The sequence below is a fragment of the Choloepus didactylus genome, chromosome 21 (genome assembly GCF_015220235.1).
Source record: "Choloepus didactylus isolate mChoDid1 chromosome 21, mChoDid1.pri, whole genome shotgun sequence".
NCBI lineage: Eukaryota > Metazoa > Chordata > Mammalia > Pilosa > Megalonychidae > Choloepus > Choloepus didactylus.
Genome location: NC_051327.1, coordinates 795,800 through 815,872, shown reverse-complemented (window position 1 = coordinate 815,872; position 20,073 = coordinate 795,800). Strand labels below are relative to the sequence as shown.

The 20,073-nt window shown below is 35.2% G+C and overlaps 1 protein-coding gene across 5 annotated transcripts in view; it reads left to right on the top strand.

Moving 5' to 3' along the window:
• Positions 1-20,073, top strand: part of TNRC6A (trinucleotide repeat containing adaptor 6A) — a 273,917-nt gene that overhangs the window by 179,899 nt on the left and 73,945 nt on the right. For 4 of the 5 annotated variants that reach the window (XM_037815357.1, XM_037815360.1, XM_037815356.1 and 1 more), the window contains exon 3: positions 13,757-13,844. In XM_037815357.1, coding sequence (XP_037671285.1) covers positions 13,757-13,844 — 88 coding nt within the window. Of the gene's footprint in view, positions 1-13,756; positions 13,845-16,834; positions 16,883-20,073 lie in introns of those variants that run through there. The other variant, XM_037815359.1, reaches the window with a different exon arrangement.

Below are 20,073 nucleotides of genomic sequence, written 5' to 3'. Positions count from 1 at the left end.
GTGGGGTCCACATTTCCATGGAAATAATTAAATCAAACGTTTGAACACAGTTGATTGAGTCACATGTCCATGGAAATAATCAAAAGATACCAGCATAATCTGCACTAACACATCTATCCCCCACAAGATTGCATTAAAGAATATGGCTTTTTCTGGGGGACATAATAAATACAAACTGGCACACTCCGTATTCCTAGTAAAGGAGGTTATTTCCTCATAACTTTCTCTAAGTTTGTATAAAGTCGTGCAAAGAAACAGACCACTTTAAAAAAAAATAGAACACTATTCACATTTCTGCAAGTTCTTTTATCAATAAATTAGGGACATTTCTTCATCAACTCCTTTTCATTAATGATATGATATGCTATAATATGATATAATATAACCATTCCTTTATTGGTGGACATTTAGTTTTTCTGCTTTTCAGCCCTTGAGAACCTTACTGTGAACTTTCCTGTGCATATGGCTTTGTGTTCTGGCACTTTATTCCTGTAGGTTATTTTCTCCAAAATGAGATGACTGGGTAGGATATATATAACTTTAATTGTTAAAACTATTACCATAATACTTTCAAAAAGGTTATAGTGGTTTTCATTCCTATTAACAATGTAAGAGAGTCCTTAACTTGCATCATTACCAGCACTGGATGTTATTAGTCTTGAAAACTTTGCCAGTAAAATCAGTAAAAAATGGTATGTCCTTATGTTTTTAATTTGCCTTTTAATTTTTTATAAGGCCAGCAACTTATTTAAAAAAATAATATATTGAGTTGGGTTTATACTAGCAAACACAAGCTTGGTTGAACATTAGACATCACATTAACAAATCAAAAGACAAAAGTCATATAACCATAGCAACTAAAAGAATCAGATATTTAGGAATAAATTTAACCAAGGATGTAAAGGACCTGCACACAGAAAACGACAAAACATTGCTAAAACAAATCAAAGAAGAGTTAAATAAATGGAAGGACATTCCATGTTCAGGGATTGGAAGACTAGATATCTTTAAAATGTCAATTCTATCCAATTCTTTTTACAGATTCAGCATAATTCCAATCAAAATTCCAACAGACTACTTTGAAGAAATGGAAAAGCCAATTATCAAATTTATTTGGAAGGATAAGGGGCCCCAAATAGGCAAAAACATCTTGAAAAAGAACGAAGTTGGAGGACTTGCAATGGTTGACTTTAAAGCATATTACAAAAGCTACAGTGGTCAAAACAGCATGATAGTGGCATAAATATAGATATATTGATCAGTGGACTAGAATTGAGAGTTCAGAATAAACTCTCACACCAGTGGTCAATTGATTTTTGACAAGGCTGCCAAATCCACGTAACTGGGACAGAGCAGTTTCTTCAACAGATAGTGCTGGGAGAACTGGATATCCATATCCAAAAGAATGAAAGACCACCCCATTCACACCTTATACAAAAATTAACTCAAAATGGATTAAAGACCTAAATATAAGACCATAAAACTCCTAGAAGAAAATGGTAGGGAAGTATCTTGAAGATCTTGTGGTAAGAGGTAGTTTTTTAGACTTTACAACCAAAGCACAACCAACAAAAGAAGAAAAAAGTAAATGGGACCTCCTAAGAATTAAATACTTTTTTTGCTTCAAAGGACTTTGTCAAAAAGTGAAAAGGCAGCCTACTCAGTGGCAGAAAATATTTGGAAACCACACATCTGATAAGCGTCTAATATCCAGAATATATTTTTTAAAAATCCTACAGCTCAACCATAAAAAGACAAACAACCTAATTAAAAAATGGGCAAAAGACTTGAATTGACATTTTCTTCAAAGAGGAAATACAGATGGCTAAAAAGCACATGAAAAGATGCTCAGCATCACTAGCTGTTAAGGAAATGTAAATCAGAAACCACAACGAGATATCATTTCACACCTACTAGAATGGCCGCTATTATAACAGGAAACCACAAATGTTGTAGAGGATATGGAGAAATAGGAGCACTTAATCACTGCTGGTGGGGAAGTAGAATGGAACAGCCACTGTGGGAAGACAGTTTGGTGGTTCCTCAGGAAGTTAAGTGTAGAATTGCCATATGATATCCGCTACTAGGTTTATACCCAGGAGATCTGAGAATAGGGGCAGGAATAGATACTTGGACTCCGATATTCATAGTGGCATATTCACAGTTGCCCGAAGACGGAAGCAGTTCAGGTGTCCATCAACCGATGAATGGATAAAATGTGGTATATGCATATGATGGAATATTATTTAGCTCTAAGAAGGAATGAAGTCCTGAAGCACGCAACAGCATGGATGAACCTTAAGCATGTTATGTTGAGTGAAATAAGCCAAACACAAAAGGGCAACTACTGTTCAGTCTCACTAATATGAACTACTTATAATGAGCAAACTCTTGGAGATAAACTCTTGTGTATAGGTTACCAGGAGATAGGATGAGGGTAGAGAATGGGAAACGGATGCTTAATTTGTACAGAATTTTTAATAAGGTTGATTGTAAATGTTTGGAAATGGATAGCAGTGATGGTAGCACATTACTGTACGTGTATTTAACAGCAGTGAGTTATGGGTGTGATTATGGTTGAAAGGGGAAGTTTAGAGTTGTGTGTATCACTAGAAGGAACACTAGAGGATAAAACATGAGTCTGTATGACAGCAAAACCTGTTGTGAACGAGGGCTGTGGTTAATTGTACAAACATAAGAATGTTCTTACATGAACTGGAACAAATATATCTCTCTAATACAAGGTGTTAATAATAGGATAGTATGTGGGAAAAATAAAACTAATGCAAACTAAGGACTATAGCTAATAGTAATATTGTAATATTCTTTCATCAGCTGTAACAAAGGTACTATACTGATGCTAAGTGTCAATAGGGGTTATAAGGGGTGTGGGAATTTTCTTTTTGGAGCATTGAGAATGTTCTCAAGTTGATTTTGGAGATGAATGCACAACTCTGATTATGCTGAGAGCCATTGCTTGTATACTTTGGATGGATTGTATGGTGTGTAATAAAACTTTTTTTAAAAAAACTTATGTAACTGTCTTAACAGATACAAATATAGTATGCATCCATGGCAAAATTTCCCAGCAGAGAAAAACAGCTTTTTACTTTTTTAGAAGCTACTTATTTAATATTAATGCTTATATTTTATCTAAAATTTAAAGTATTTAATTTTTTTAATAGTTATCCCTCACATTGTTCAGAAATGAAAATATATAAGTATAATGGTGGTATGTAGTGAGACCTCTCCTTTTCTCTCTTGATCCCCATCTGTCTAGTTCCTCTCACTGCTTTCCCTATCATTACTGTTAGTTTCTTAGTTGTTCTTTCAGAGTCCTTTTATATAGGCAAATATGAAAACATAACCTCTTTTTACAAAAATGGTAGTATTTTATGTGCTCTGCATGTACCTTGCATTTTTCATGAACTTTTTTTTAAAGGACAGAAATTCATGCTCATTTCTGATAACTCTGTAGCTACCTTCCCATTTCTTTATTTTTTTGAACTGTCAAACTCCTCCAGTATGGTACATTACAGCTGTTCCCTAGCTGTGTTGTAGTTGTTTCTCCCATTCCATCCTGCCACAAATAATCACAGAATAAAAAATACTGAAAAATTGAACCTAATACCTTGGGTCCTCTATTTAAAACCAGTGGCTGTTCAGTCTTTGTTTTCCTTGATACTTTTGCTGTTCATGATTTAATTACACACCTATGGTTCTTGAAACTCTAATCTTTTGTTTCCTGACAGTACATTTTGTTAGAAGGGTTCTTGCAGAAGATGGAAGGAAATAAAAAAAAAGATGGTGGAGATGCAGAGGCTAAGGGAAGGATATTCTGTAAGTGAGAACATCTATCACTTAATCTGTCCAAAGGAAGAAGATGTATTCTCTGTGGCTCTTGAAAAGAGAGCAAACATTTTACTTTTGGGAGCTACCATTGTGTAGGTGAAAGACATGACCATGACTTTGAATCCTGACTCCGCTCTGCACTAGCTATATGACCTTGGACAAATCATTTAACCTTTCTGAACCTCAGTTTCTTAACTGTAAAAGGAAAATATCTTTACCTTTCATAAAAAGATGATAATTAAGTAAGAAAATACATATAAAATGTTCAGCACATCATTGTGTTATTTTAATCACTTAGAGGTTTGTTCTCATTCCTGGGCTTTAGGACCAGTGAGTGGAAATTATGAAGTAGATACTGGCTTAATGAAGGAAGAATTTTCTAAAAATGAGGCTTAATTGTTGAATAGGCTAGCATCTAACACAGATGCATCTTGCCATTGCATGCTGGTAGGGGAACTCATTCTTGAACAATGCAAGTAAATGATTTGTATTGGTTATTGGAAAATGAGGCTAAAATTTAAGCTTACCTTGAATAATTGTGTGGAATATGCCATTCTGATTTTGATCTCCTTATTTTCCCTAATCCAAATATTGCATTTCCCATTTTATGTTTAAAACCCAATTTCGAGATATAATTCACATACAGAAAAATTCACACATTGACTTGACAAATGTAACCACCATCTTCCAATCAAGTTATAGAACATTTCTGTCTTCCTAGAAAGTGCCTTCAGTGGCATTGATTTTTATAAGCCATTCCAAAGGCTTTATAACACAGGACATAAATAAAAATACCAAGTTCTTACAGAAGGGGAGCATTTCTAGAGCAACAAGTCAGATTCATAAGTACTTGCAGATTTGAGGTAACCTGCTATTAACTTTCAACGGATGGATGATTGCTGACAGTAATATTGTCTTAGTGGCACATGTATCAGATATGAAGTGGAGCAGTTGGACCTGTCAAATCCATCCACTTTTAATCTTTTTGATAGAAATGGTAAATGATATAATCAAATATCTTAAATGAATTCTACTAGCGTTTACGTCCAGGAAGCTGTAGTGTTTGGTCACAGATGGTACATTTATATATTTTTACCAGTTGGCTTTCCAGAGGAGGAGATGTGGGGAAAACGTAGTTAGTTGGCTGTGATTATGGTATTGAGGAACAGAAGGTTGTTTTTTTTCCTTTCCTGAAGTATGCTTACAATACTAGCTGAATCCTTGAGAGGAAGTTTGGTATGTTTTTTAAGTACTTAAGGAGACCATTTTTGGCCAGAAGAACACTTGCTAACCTTATCAAGAAAGCCTTTAAAATGAAGTTTGAGAGGAAGGGAGAAAAAATTCCAGATAAATAGTAAGGACACATCTCATAGAGTAAAATTACAGTGACATGGAACAAGATTCGAAAAGGAAATGCCTATAATTCACAGGAGGACAGAAAGAAGAAATGCTGAAGATTTCAGATGTTTCTGTAAATAATAATAAGCACCTGTAAAGAAGTAGGGTAAATACAGTCCTTTGGATGCTACTGAGAATTGATGAGAGGGATTTATGCCTAGGCATTTGTGTGTTTACTTGGGATACTGTGCTAAGTAAGCACTCCTCATTTAATCGTTATAAAAATCCTATGAAGAAGATTGATACAATTATCCCCAATTTAAATATGAAGAAACTGAGGCCGAGGAAGGTTAATTATTTAGTACTCAGTATTTGCTCTTGAGTTCTGCATGTCTTCTAGAATGTGACGTCCAGGACAGGTAATAGGATGATGCCTTTCTTGACTAATTTTATTCTACCTTTGTGGGTATCTCAGTCCTTTACTTGGCAAGGATGGTAATGTGAGTGAGCTTGCTGCATCTCCTCATTTCCCTCATACAGAATGAGTCATGGTTACTTTGGCATGAATCTGTTATACTACTCAATTAGCTACATGATAGTTCTACATAGTACAAAATGGCAACAGAGTATAGCAACAGGTATCATACTCTTCTTCCTAAATTAACTGATTTTAGCATTCATATACTTACCTTTACTAAATTATCAGCAATTTTACGTAAGGTTATTTATTTTGTTTTTCACCATCCACCTGCATCTCCTCTCCATCATTTTAAATAAATTTAGTTTTTTTAATGTAATGCAATTTTATTGAGATATATTCACACACCACACAGTCCATCCAAAGTATACAATCAGTGCCTTCCAGATCATCACATAGTTGTGCAGTCATCACCACAATCAATTTTAGAACATTTTCATTACTCCAAAAATAAAATAAAATAAAAATATAAAAGAAAACCCCAACATCCCATACTCTTTATCCCCTCGATTGTTGACCTCTTGTTTGGTATGGTTCATTTGTTACTGCTGATGAAAGAATATTAAGATATTGCTGTTAATTATAGTCCATAGTTTGCAGTAGGTCTATTTTCTCCCATATTCCACTCTATTATTAACTTCTTGTAATAGTGTCATTTATTTGTTCTAGTTCATGAAAGAACTTTTTTATATTTACACTGTTAAATCACAGTCATCATCCACCATGAGATTCACTGTGTTATACATTAGCATGTTTTCCTCCAGCTTTCCTTCAGGGGACATACACAACTTTAAACTATTAATTATACTCACAGTAATGTGCTGTTTTCACCTTTATCCATTTCCAGATATTTAAGTTTAATCTAGTTAAACAATCTGCACATGTTTTCCCCATTCTCTAGCCTCATTCTGTCCCCGGTAATCTATATTCTAGATTTCATGTCTGTGAGTTTGCATATTATAATTAGTTCATATCAGTGAGATAATACAAAATTTGTCCTTCTGTGTCTGGCTTATTTCACTCAATATAATGTCCCCAAGGTTCATCCATGTTGTTGCATGCTTCAGGACTTCATTCCTTCTTAGAGCTGAATAATATTCAATTATATGTATATACCACATTTTGTTAATTGATTCATCAGTTGATGGACACTGAGTTGTTTACATCTTTTGGCAATTGTGAATAATGCTGTTATGAACATCTATGTGTAAGTGTCTGTTCCCATCCCTACTTTCAGGTCTTCTGGGTATGTACCTAGTAGTGGGATTGCTGTATTGTAGGGCAACTCTGTACTTAGCTTTCTGAGGAACCACCAAACCATCTTCCACATTGGCTGTACTGTTTTATATTCCCACCAGCAATGAATAAGTGTTCCTAATTCTCCACATCCTCTCCAAGACTTGTGGTTTCCTGTTTGTTTAATAGCAGCCATTCTAGTAGGTATGAAATATCTCATGGTTTCTATTTACATTTCCCTAATAGCTAGTGATGTTGAGCATCTTTTCATGTTTCCTCTTTGGAAAATGTCTATTCATATCTTTTGCCCATTTTTTAACTGGATTGTCTTTTTATTGTTGAGTTGTAGGATTACTTTATAGATTCGGGATATTAAACCCTTATCAGATAAGTGGTTTCCAAATATTTTCTCCCATTGACTTGGCTGCCTTTTCACAGAGTCCTTTGAAACACAGAGTAGTCAATTTTGAGGAGGTCCCATTTACCTAGTTTTTGTTTCATTGCTTGTGCTTTGGATATAAGGTCTAAGAAACTATCCTAGATCTTGAAGAGTTCCCTTCTTCTAGGAATTTTATGATAGTGACTCTTAGTATTTTTAGGTCTTTGATCCATTTTGAATTAATTTTTGTATAAGATGTGAGATAGAGGTGCTTTTTTCATTCTTTTGGTTATAGATATCCAATTCTTCAACACCATTTATTGAAGAGACTCTTCTGTCCTGTTTGAGTGTATTTGGGAGCCATGTCAGAAATCAGTTGACAATAGATTGAAGTGTCTATTTCTGAGCTCTCAATTCAAGTCCATTGATCAATATGTCTGTCTTAATGCCAGTACCACACTGGTTTTTTTTTTTTTTTAGCAGTTTTATTGCGATGCATTCACACGTCATATAATCCATCCAAAGTGTACAATCAGTGGTTCATAGTGTCATCACATAGTTGTGTATTCATCACCATGGTTTTTAGAACATTTTCATTACTCAAAACAACAACAACAAAACAATTTTTTTAAAACTGGGAAGAGTTGCTACATGGAATAATGCTGACTTTCAGAGCTGCAGAACTCCAGTTCTGGGACTCAGGTGTCACACAGGCACTCAGAGTTCCAGGGAAATAACCAGGTTATACGCATAAAGCATAGCTTCTCAGCATTTAAAAATAACCCTTAGAACTCAGGAACAAATGTGACTACTGTAAGAGCTTACAATCTAGGCCCTCATTTTCTGATAAGTATTTTCTAAATGAAGCCATACAATATTTGTCCTTTTTTTTTGGCTTATTTTGCTGAACATGCTGTTCTCAGGGCTCCTTCACCTCGTTGTATGCCTCACAACTTCATTCCTTTCTGTAGCTGCACAGTATTCCATTGTGTGTATATACCATAGTTCGCCTTTCTGCTTTTCAGTCACTGTACCCCTTGGCCACCTCCAGTCATTAGCATTACCGTGAATAGCGCTACCATAAACATCAGTGTGCAGATGTCTATTTGAGTCCCTGCTTTCAGTTATTCCAAGGATATCCCTGGTTAAAGGACTTGCCTAATCATGTGGTAACCCTGTATTTAGCCTCCTGTGGATCTGCTATATTACCCTCCAGAGGTGCTGCCCCATTCTGCTACCCTACAAACACTGAATAGTTATACCTCTTTCCCCACATTTCTCTAGCACTTAAATCTTTCAGTTTTTTTATTTATTTTGAATCTGCAGATTTTGTTGAGATATATTCATGTAGCATATATTCTATCCAAAAATAATCGGTGATTTTACAGTATCCACATTTAGTTGTAAGTACCATGCTTTTTTGACCACTGTGGCTGTATAATCTGCTTTAAAGTCAGGACGCATGAGTCCTCCCATTTCATTCTTTTTCAAGATGCTTTTGGCTATTTGAATAAATTCAGTTTTATTGAGATATATTCACATACCATTTTGAGATATATTCACATCCACAGTGTACAATCAGTTGTTCACAGTATCGTCATATAGTTGTGATTCATCACCACAATCAGTTTTTGAACATTTCATTACTTCAAAAAAAATAAAAATAAGAATAAAAATAAAAAAGAATATCTGAAACATCCCACCACCACCCCTAATTTTTCAATTAAATTTTGTCCCCATTTTTCTACCTGTACACTAGATAAAGGTAGTGTGAGCCACAGGTTTTCACAATCACACAGTCATAATGTGTAAGATACATAGTTATACAGTTGTCTTCAAGAATCAAGGCTACTGGGTTGCAGTTTGACAGTTTTAGGTATTTCCTTTTAGCCATTCCAATACTCTAAAAACTGCGAAGGAATATTTCTGTAGCGCGTAAGAATACCTTCTAGAATGACCTCTTGACTCCATTTGAGATCTCTCAGCCACTGAAACTTTATTTTGTTTCATTTTGCTTTCCCCTTTTGGGCAAGAAGAGTTTCTCAATCCCAGAATGCCAGGTCCACGCTCATTCCTGGGAGTCATGTCCCACACTGCCAGGGAAATTTACACTCCTGGGAGTCATGTCCCATGTAGGGGGGAGGGCAGTGAGTTTACCTGCCAAGTGGGCTTAGAGAGAGAGAGAGAGAAAGGCCGCCTCTGAGCAAAAAAAAAGAGGTTTTCTGGGGGAGACTCTTAGGCACAATTTTAAGTAGGCTCAGCCTTTCCTTTACAGTAACAAGCTTCATAAGGACAAGCCCCAAGATCGAGGGCTTAACCTGCTAAATTGGTAGTCCTCAGTGCTTGTGAGAATATCAGTAATTCCCCAGGTGGGGAAGTTTAGTATTTCCACATTTTTCCTCAGTTCCTCAGGGGGGAGGCCCCTTACTTTGCAAATAAATTTGATAATGGAAAGTAGGGTGTTGGAATTTTGTTTGGGATTGCATTGAATATATAAAATCAGTTTGGGTAAAATTGACATTTAGCTTTCCAATCCATGAACACTGGATGCCTTTCATTTATTTTGGTCTTTTTTGATTTCTATTAGCAATGTTTTGTAGTTTTCTGTGTACAGGTCCTTTGCATCCTTGGTTAAGTTTATTCTTAGCAGAAGATGGATTTTTTTCTTCTTTATCTCCACAGATAGTTCATTACCAGTGTATAAAAGCCCTACTGATTTTTGCATGATGATCTTGTATCCTACCACTTTGCTGAACTCATTATCTCAAGTAGCTTTGTCATAGTTTTTTGGGGATTTCTAAATATAGGATCATATCCTCTGCAGATAGTGAAAATTTTACTTCTTCCTTTCCTATTTGGTTTCCTTTTATTTCTTCTTCTTGCCTGTTTGTTTAGCTAGAACTTCTAGCACAATGTTGAATTAAAGTGGTGACAGTAGGCATCCTTGTCTTGTTCCAGGTCTAACAGAGAATGCTTTGGTTGATTATGATGTTATCTGTGGGTTTTTTCTATAAACGCCCTTTATCATGTTGGGGAGGTTTCCTTTGATTCCTGCCTTTTAAGGTGTTTTTATCAAGAAAGGATGCTGGATTTTTTTAAATGCTTTTTCTGCACCATTTGAGATGATCATACGGTTTTTGCCTTTTGATTTGTTGATGTGTGGTGTATTATATTAATTGATTTTCTTGTGTTGAATGACCCTCACATACTTGGATTAAAAACTATTTGGTCATGGTGTATAATTCTTTAAACATGCTGTTGTATTCTATTTGCAAGTATTTTCTTGAGGATTTTTGTATCTGTATTCATTAAAGAGATTGGTCTGTTGTTTTCTTCTAGTATCTTTTTAGCAGGCTTTGGTATTAAGGTGATGTTGGCTTTATAGAATGAGTTAGGTAGTGTTCCCTCTTCTTCAAATTTTTGGAAGAGTTTGAGCAGGAATGGTGTTAATTATTCTTGGAGTGTTTGGTAAAATTCTCGTGAAGCCATGTGGTCTTGGGCTTTTCTTTGAAGATTTTTGATGACTGAGTCAATCTCTTTACTTGTGTTTGGTTTATTAAGAACTTCTGTTTCTTTTTGAGTCATTGTAGGTTGTTTGTGTATTTCTAGGAAATTGTCCATTTCATCTAAGTTGTCTAACTTACTGACATACAGTTGTTCTTAGTATCCACATATGATCTTTTTTATTTCTTTGGGGCCCATGGTAATGAGTCCCCTCTCATTTCTGGTTTTATTTGCATCTCCTCTCTCTTTGTCTTTGTCAGTCTAGCTCAGGGTTTGTTCATTTTATTGATCTTCTCAAATAACCCATTTTTGGCTTTATCGATTCTGGTTTTTTTGTTGTTCATTTATTTTGTTCATTTAATTTTGAACAGTCTAATTGATTGTTCAGTTAGGTCTTTGGTTTAGGTGTTTAGGGCTATGAATTTCCCTCTCAGCACTGTCTTTGCTGCATCTCATAAGTTTTGATATGTTACGTTCTTGTTTTCATTCATTTTGAGATACTTACTGATTTCTCTTGCAATTTCTTCTTTGACCCACTGATTGTTTGAGAGCATGTTGTTTAACCTCCATATATTTGTGAAATTTCGGTTTCTCCGGTTGTCATTGATTTCTAGCTTCATTCCATTATGATCAGAGAAAGTGCTTTGTGTAATTTCAGTCTTTTAAAATTTATTAACACCTGTTTTGTGACCCATCATGTGGTCTGTCCTGGAGAATGTTCACTGAGCACTTCAGAAGAATGTATATCCTGCTGTTTTGGGGTGCAGTATTATGTATCTGCCTGTTAGATCTCGTTTTATTATATTGTTTAGGTTGTCTGTGTCCTTATTGATTCTCCATTTCAAAGCTCTATTAGAGAGTTGTGTGTTGAAGTCTCCCACTATTGTAGTAAAGGCATTTATTACTCCCTTCAGTTTCTCTGGTGTTTGCCTCAGGTGTTTTTGGATACCTTGATTAGGTGCATAAATATTTATGATTATTTCTTCTTGGTGAATTTCCCCTTTTATTAATATATAATGTCCTTCTTTGTCCCCTTATAACATTTTTTTTTTGCCTTTAAAGTCTATTTTGTCTGATTAGTGTAGCTACCCTAGCTTTTTTTTTTTGTTACTGCTTGCATGAAATATCTTTTTCCCTCCTTTCACTTTCAACTTATTTGTATCTGTGGGTCTAAAATGAATCTCTTGTAAACAGCATACAGTTGTTCATATTTTTTTTTATCCATTCTCCTGATCTTTGTCTTTTGATTGGGGAGTTTAATCCATTAACATTGAATATTGTTACTGTAAAAGCTGTCCTTCAACCATTTTATCCATTGGCTTTTATTTGTCAGATCTATTATTTTTCTCTCTTTTTATCCTTTTAGTTATCCTTACTGATAATCATCATTTCTATACTCTCGTTCAAGCCTCTGTCTACTGTCTTTTTTAAAGACATCAGTATAGCCAACTTACATTTTGTAATCACCTTGCGTGCAACTGGAACATTGGTATGTACTTGTCTAGCTTTCTCATTTTATCTTCTGCTGCTTTCCCACTGCCATATGTATTCTGGTCTTTATAAATGATTTGCAATTCCCAGATGTCTGTGTCATGCCCCTGAACCTTTCCTTGTCTGCCTGATATACTGTCTCCTCTGGAAAGCTTCTTTAGGGCTGAGTTATGTACGTTCTCTTTGTGTTTTGGTTTTCTTAGTGATACTTGGTTCTCTGTTGGTATTATGAATAAAGATTTAGGTTTTAAACTCTAAGGTGATTGACAGAGGTCTGTTTACCCAGTAGGCTTCTACACTCAATGCAAAGGCTGATGCTGGGCCCTCTGTGTGTGAAGGGTGTTAATTGGTAGGCTTCACTTTAGAGTATTATGGAGGGGAGTGGCAGTAGCCTTTAATAAGGATGACTTTGATCTGGTACACCAAACTGACTGTTGGAACTCTACTGGCTTCCTGCGGGAGGTTTAGTTTCTTCAGAGAGTGTTTCTTGGGTTTTATTCTGGATTCAAATTTAGCTGCTATCTGTGGCCATGTAGGCACAGGAATGGGGAGTGGATGGGAGGGTTTGAGTAGCTGTGGGCTTTCTATTCCTTAGACAGTCTTTTTGTTCTGTGCCTATTCTTGCTCTCACTGCTCTGGTCTTGGGACCTCTCTAGAGCTCCACCAGAAAGGATGGCACATCCATCCATCCAGACATCTCTTATGTTTATTCTGGGTTGTGGCTTTCTTCATTCTTATTTATTCATCAGCTTTGAAAAGATTTATTACCTTTTTTTTCCCGTGTCATTTTATTCAGCGGGAAGGAGGAGGCAACCACATTTGCTCAATCGATCATTTTCACAAAAAAATCCTGAACCAGAGGTTCTGTTGACAACTTTGAACATTTGAAATTTTAAAAATTGAAATAAAGTATGTAATGAGTTCATTAATGATTGTTTCAAAAGTATTGATAGAATAGTTTGGAATGCTTATTGAATGTGAAATAATTGTAATGATGAAATACAGGTCATGAATTATAAATAACTTTTGTTCTAAAAATGTTGATAAAGCTGTTTAGGAAAGCCAAAGAGAGGTAACCAGGGTACCTGGGCATGAAAGGATTGTGGAGAGGTCCCAGTCATTGCCGTCAGCTACTGATTGATAATATGGGGCCAGAAGTAAGATAACTGGGACTTATACTATGTTGCTTACATTCTAGAATTGGAGGGAATTGCTTGTTTCCCCATATACAGTTTACTAATTTTAGGTTGTCTCCCTTGTTGTAGCTTAGTAAAGAGTGAATTAAACTGTATAGTGGCCACACTGTAGCCTATAGTTAGATTTAGGTTGCAATTTGTGTTTTATTTCAATGAATGATAAAAGAATAGCATCATTTGCCATGTCTTTACTTCTAGTAAGAGTGAAAGTGAACTTGTATGCAACATTATTTTTATTTCTTAATACATTTTGGGAAAGTTAATTGCAACTGTGTGGTTCAGGGATTTAGTGCAAGAAGAAGAACAGTTGATGGAAGAAAAGAAAAAGAAAAAAGACGACAAGAAAAAGAAGGAAGCTGCTCAAAAGAAGGTAGTATATGTATAAACTATTTATATTAAACAGTTTAAACATAGATTAAAAAAGACAATTGATTCTTGGGTGTTTTTTAAAAGCGTTTGATTTAATGTTAACTTCAGTGGAGATTCATTTTAATGTTAAATGTTTTTAAATATGCATATACAGTAATTTGTTGAGTGTGTACAATTTAATGCATATTTAGTTAATCTTTCCAAAAGTTTTTCAAAGGTAAGTGCATTATGTAGGTCTTTATCTTTCAGTAGCTATTTCTGAGTGTTTCATAATACATCATTTTATAAGTGTGAAGAGCTTGAAATTTGTAGCTGCATAGCTGAGGATTTGAAACCTGGTTCTCCCATACAGAGTGACGTGGCCTTAAATTTTAATTAACCTCTCTGAGCCTCAATTTACTTACGTTTTGTGAAGTGAGGATTGAATTAAATGAAGATGTGGTGCGTACACGTAATAGGAAATAAAGTAATGCAGGAATCCAGCAATAAAGGAAATATTAATACATACAATAGGAAACAAAGTATCAATTTCCTTTTCCCTTTTTATTTAGTACCTGATTTTTAAGATTTGCAGTTTATGTTAGGATATTTAAAAATAGTCGTATAACATTATTTGCTGCCCAAGAACTCTAGTCAGTACATTATAAAAAATGTAACCAAAGCAAATACAAAATAAGGCAAAAATAAAAGATTACTATCATTTACAAAAGTTTTCTAAAAAGTTAATATAGTAAAGGCTGATGATGGTAAACTAAGCTGGGCACTCACTTCCTAATACGTCGAAGTTTCAAGAACCTTAAAAATGTTCTAAAATACCCAGTGGAAATTTTGTTCTATTTCTCTCTTCTAGTGAAAAATTTAATTTTTAATATATATGCCTCTTTTATGCTAGGCATTAGATTTATGCTATCCAAATAACAACTTATCTTCATGTTATGTAATAGGGAAAAAGGCAGGATACAAATCTATGGTAGAGGCATTTTATTTACTGGGAATTGTTGAAGCACAGAGAAAAGTGCTTAACTTAGCCTCAGATGAGACAAAGGGACATATTATAATTTCATATATTCAAAATTAGCTAGGTGAATAAGAAACAGAATAGAAAAAGATTCCAGGCAAAGGAAACTCAGGTAAGCATCCATAGCCTGTATGTGTTAAAGTTTGGGTTTTGATTGGGGAGAGATGAGGATAAATCTGATGCAGTGTGAAAATGTCAGGGGATGAGACTGGAGAGGTTGGTGGTGGCTGTATGCTGTTCTCAGGGCTTTGGCCATTGGTGTTCGGGAGAACACTGAAGACGTTTTAGTAAAATGACGTGGAAGTTTGTGTTTTTTGGCAAATTGTGGAATTGGATTAGAAGGGGCAGAAACTAGAAACTGAGATACTGGTAGATGAACTATTGAAAGAATCCACAGAATTTGTCCAAAGCATATGAAGGGAGAATAATCTAGATGGACTCTTAGGTTCCAGATTGAGTGACTGAGTACATCTTGGAAGAGGTTAATCAGGTTAGGGAAGACAAAGAAAGGAGAAAAGATAAATGATTCATTTCTGGACATGCTGAACTTACAGTGCCTCCAGCAAATCCAAAGTATCTGTGTTTAGCAAGTATTAGCAGAGGAGTGGAGTACACAGCACTGTGGAGGAATAAGGATGAGGTGAGATGATATGGTAGGTGCCTTAGTCATCTGCCTTTTGGTTGCTTTCTGGTGACTGGGAAGAGATGCATGGGGTGTATGTCATAGTCCAGGATTTAGAATAGGATTCTAGTTTAGAGCTTTGGCACCAAATGATGCCTTAGGCCTCTGTTAGAGGCCTGTTGATTTAGGGTAGTCTTATCATCTGATTAAGGATTTGTTACGAAAAAATTATGGCCTCAGTAAGTCTAATGTTGGGGGAAGGATTGTCAGACTCTTGTTCCATGGTGTGAAGTCCATTTACTCAATGAAAGGAGCTTCTAAGTAACTTAAGAAGTTTATTGAGGAGGATGCTTGCATATACTTTACGTAGAATCATTGGATTGGCAAGCTTCTGAGTGCGCATTAGGCCTTGTATGTCCCTTCTTCTAAGGAGTTGAAGGTTTACCTTATAAATCAGGATGTATGTGAAATGGCTAGAGAAGAAGCCTAAGACAATATGTAATGAAATTTGTTTAGAACTTGTTTGCTTAGGAAATTCTAAGAAAGGGAAGGGGTTACTGGGATGATTTCTTTGAATACTGTATTCTTGTAATATGTAATGTGAGTGTAGATTTTTTTTTAACAGTTCCTCTTTTGTTATTTGTGAGTGTAGTTTTTAAATTGTAACATTTACAGATTTCTCTAATTGTTGAAGTTCTTCCTTTTAGAACCTAATCTCTAAATCAGCAGTTCAGTATTGGTGATCCTATATGTGTGCCCAACATAACTATGTCTTTAACACATGAATAATGACGTTTGTGCCATTTGGCTTTTCGCCAAATATGAAGTGGCAGCTTTTCCTACTCTACCACTGCATCCCTGCCTCACTCCATGGTTCTGTTCTCTCACTCCAGCCATGTCCTCCTGCAAGAACCATCATCAGAGGCTTAGAGATATAGGGAGTTTTTTCTTCTGCCAGCTCTTCAGCACTGATAGGGTATTCCTGTGTATCCCATAGAAACTAATAATATCTAGCCACTAAACACAATATAAATAAGGAAAGTTTAGTTTCTCTAGTAAATGTTAGGTTTAATAAGCTAGGCTGCCCTGTAAATAAGACTGTTCTCTGAGTTCCAAGCAACCAGCTTACAACTGAATTTTAAATACAACCCATTGGTGAAGTGAGGACAGCTGGTATTTCCATAGGCTGGGACCAAATAGCTCTTTTGTAATAGTGAAAAAAAGAATTAAAAAAAAAAAAATGCAAAAACAACAAAACTCTCCCAAACCGGCATACTTGAGCCAATATAAAAGATTTTAAGTTATGGGAGTATTAAGGCACATTCCTGAGCTTGTCTTTTGTCTGTTGTAGGAGGTAGCAGTTGTATCCAGGCAGGTGACAGACATCTCCATGAACCAGGTGGGCAGGCCCATCTATATAAATGTTGGAACAAATTCACCACAGTAAAAACAATCTGCCTGTTTTATAATCTGTATATTGTCATCTCAGAAAAAGACTTCAGATAATATCTGTTGTAATCCATTCATTTTGCATAAGAGCATCGGAATGAGTTAAGTGGCTATGCTTGGTGAGAGAATAGCAATATAATTATACTTATATTATATATAATATATAATAATATAAATATTTTCTAACTCTAGCTGGTGCCTTTCCAAAAACCTGTGCCATGCCTTTTCCTTTTGGTATGGAATGTTATCTTATACTTTTGCTATCTTTTTCACCAGCTAAAAGTGACCTTCAGAACTGGGAAATGACATATTATGGTATTTCTCATACTAGGGTGCTTAATAGGTCCTTATGCCTTGAATATAGAAAAATACATAGATTTAAGAGTCCCTAGTAGCTGTTATGGTCTTTTAAAGGAATTTAAATTCAGACGTGGGTTATTTTCTATTTAAATAAAAGACCAGCTAACATGCCTTCCTATAAAAACAATTAGACGCCAGCAAGGGTCACTACAATATTAAGTGATTTTTATTAATTTTGGCTACAATGCTTCCCTTTTCAAAAAAGACTATTCATAATACTCTCCTCTGTTCTGTTTCACATCTAAGAGTTATGGCCATTTACTTAATTTGTGATTCTCAGGCTTAGAATATAATTTGGGAATATAGTTTCTGTACTTAAAAAAAAAGGCAACCATAGTAGCAACATGGGTTTTCTCTTCAAGTTGTTTTTAGGAGTTTCTAGAAGGAATCTTCAGGGGAATGTAGTGAGGAGGAAAAAGGAGGTTGAGAAATAGGTTAATTATAGAGGGATAATTTAGTATAACCTTTTCTTGACACGTGGAATTGTACTTCCTAGAAAGCATACAATGGTTGAGGACTGGAGGCAAACAGCAATACAAATTGGTGTCTTGTGGTGTTGAGAATGTTTTAAAGTCAGTGTTAATGGGATTTTTGTTTGTTTGTTTCTCTGTTAAGAACTGAAAGACTTTCTAAAGGTTTTATAGATTTAAATATTCTAAATTCTAATTTAAATAAAACTTAAGTTCTAGAAAACTTCCAACTTCATTCCCCCTTTTTTTGAAATTGTATTATTTCCTTGTGTCTCCAAAGGTCTGTTTAGTTGTGAGACTATTTAGCAGTCTAACTGGTAAGTTTTCTCAGTAAACTAGATGGTAATATGACCAAGCCGGGAGTTTTGCCCTCATCTAGGGCAGTTAGGTGTTCTCTTACACTCCTGCCCCTTTTTCCCATTTGTTCTTTCTTTTGTTACTCATTTCATTCCGCAGATGTAGGATTGGTACTGCTTGCTAAGAAATCATAGGAAAGCTCTCTGAGCACTAATTGTCTAATTTAAAATTAGTGAATTGAATTCATTATTCCTAATATTAGGTTACAGTACCTGGCACTGTTAAGATATTATAGATCAGAAGAGGAGGAAAAACAAAATTTGGGAACTAGGAGTGAACTATAGAGTCAGGTCATTTTCAAATGTGAAAGAATTGACTAAACCAAAGCTTGGGCAAGTGGGGGTTGATAGCAGTGACAACAGCTACTATCTACTAAATGTTTCTGTATGCTAGGGGATGCCCTAAGCTTTTTATGAGTCAAATTTCACAACATCTCTGAGGTAGGTTTCTTTGTACCTGTTTTAGAGGTGAAGAAACTGAGCTTTAGAGATGTTAACTAGCTAGCCCAAGGTTACACAATGTTAGTGCTGGAGCCAAGATTCCTAACCAGGCTGTCTGGCTTCAGATCCACACTCATAACCACTCAAGTCTTCTTAGGGATCTTGCTGTTGACATGAAACTGACAGAAGCAAAGCGCCCAGCATGCTAGGTATCTGCCACTTGTTTGATGCTGTCATTAACAAATTAGGTAATTGTGATAGTTGCTTTGTGGAATCACAGCTCAGATGTTTTTGAAAGATCACACACACACACATACGTATATTCAAAATGGAAATCATTTTCCTTTTTAGATATGCCATGATCCTTTGATTCTGTTGTGCAGGAGAATCTGTAATGATGCTTCATATTTGAAGTGTTTTGTGGTTTTTCCAAAGAGACCTCATATTTTATTATTTGACTAATAATAGTTATGAAAGGTAAACATGACAGGTTTTTCCCTCTGTTTGAGGGATTAGGAAACTGGGACCCAGAGGGCTTAAATGACAAGATCACTTTTAAGTGAAAGGAAACAGGTGAAATTAATTCTAATGTATTTTATGTAACCTAGTATATCTAAAATATTAGTAAAATGTAATCAATAAAAAGTATTATTATGAGATACTCTACATTCTTTTTTTAAAATGCTAAATCACTAAATCTTTGAAATCAGGTACATATTTTACACATCTCATTTTGAAGAAGCCACATTTCAGTGTTCAGTAGTCACATGTGGCTACTGTTTCGGACAGTGCAGACTTAAGCAGTTACTCTTCAAGTCATTGAATATTGGAATATTTTCTTTTAAAGAGTAATATACTGTTTGTCCCTGGACCAGCAGCCCCCAAAAACCAATTTTAAAGAAATTGAACTAGTAAGTATCACTTAGGAGCCCTTGGTTTCTATATTACGTTCCTTCACTGTGTCTGTACAGTGTTCTATGGGCAGACACCTTGAGGTATCTCTTCACTGCCATTCTCATTAGATGACAAAATATTGAATGGGGTTGATCATTGTTCTGAAGCAACATGGAATTGTTTTTCCAAAGGAGTCGCATATTGAATATCCTTTATGCTGTAAGGCCCAGACGGGCAAGTAATATTGTAAACCTTGGCTTTTAGTAATGTGGTCATGTTTCTATTTACTGAAGCTTAGTTTCCTTTGAAAGTAAACTGCAGAAGAGGTCAATTGAGTTTTTAAAAAAATAGATTTTCAATATGCAGAGTAAGTTTTGTACTAATTATTTGGCTTCAGAAAATTATGTATCTTATTGTCTGATAAGACACTTGTAAAACTTTTCTTCAAAGTATTCATATACTTTGTTCTAGTGAAACTTGTTCTTTTACTATCAGATTTTTAAAATAATTTCTCCCAGAAATAAATGAAATGTTGTCCTGCCAGTTGATGGGTCTTTTGGTATTGTCCTTTTATCAATTTCTTTTAGTTTTTGTCATCCATATAGAGTAAAAGATGGCTT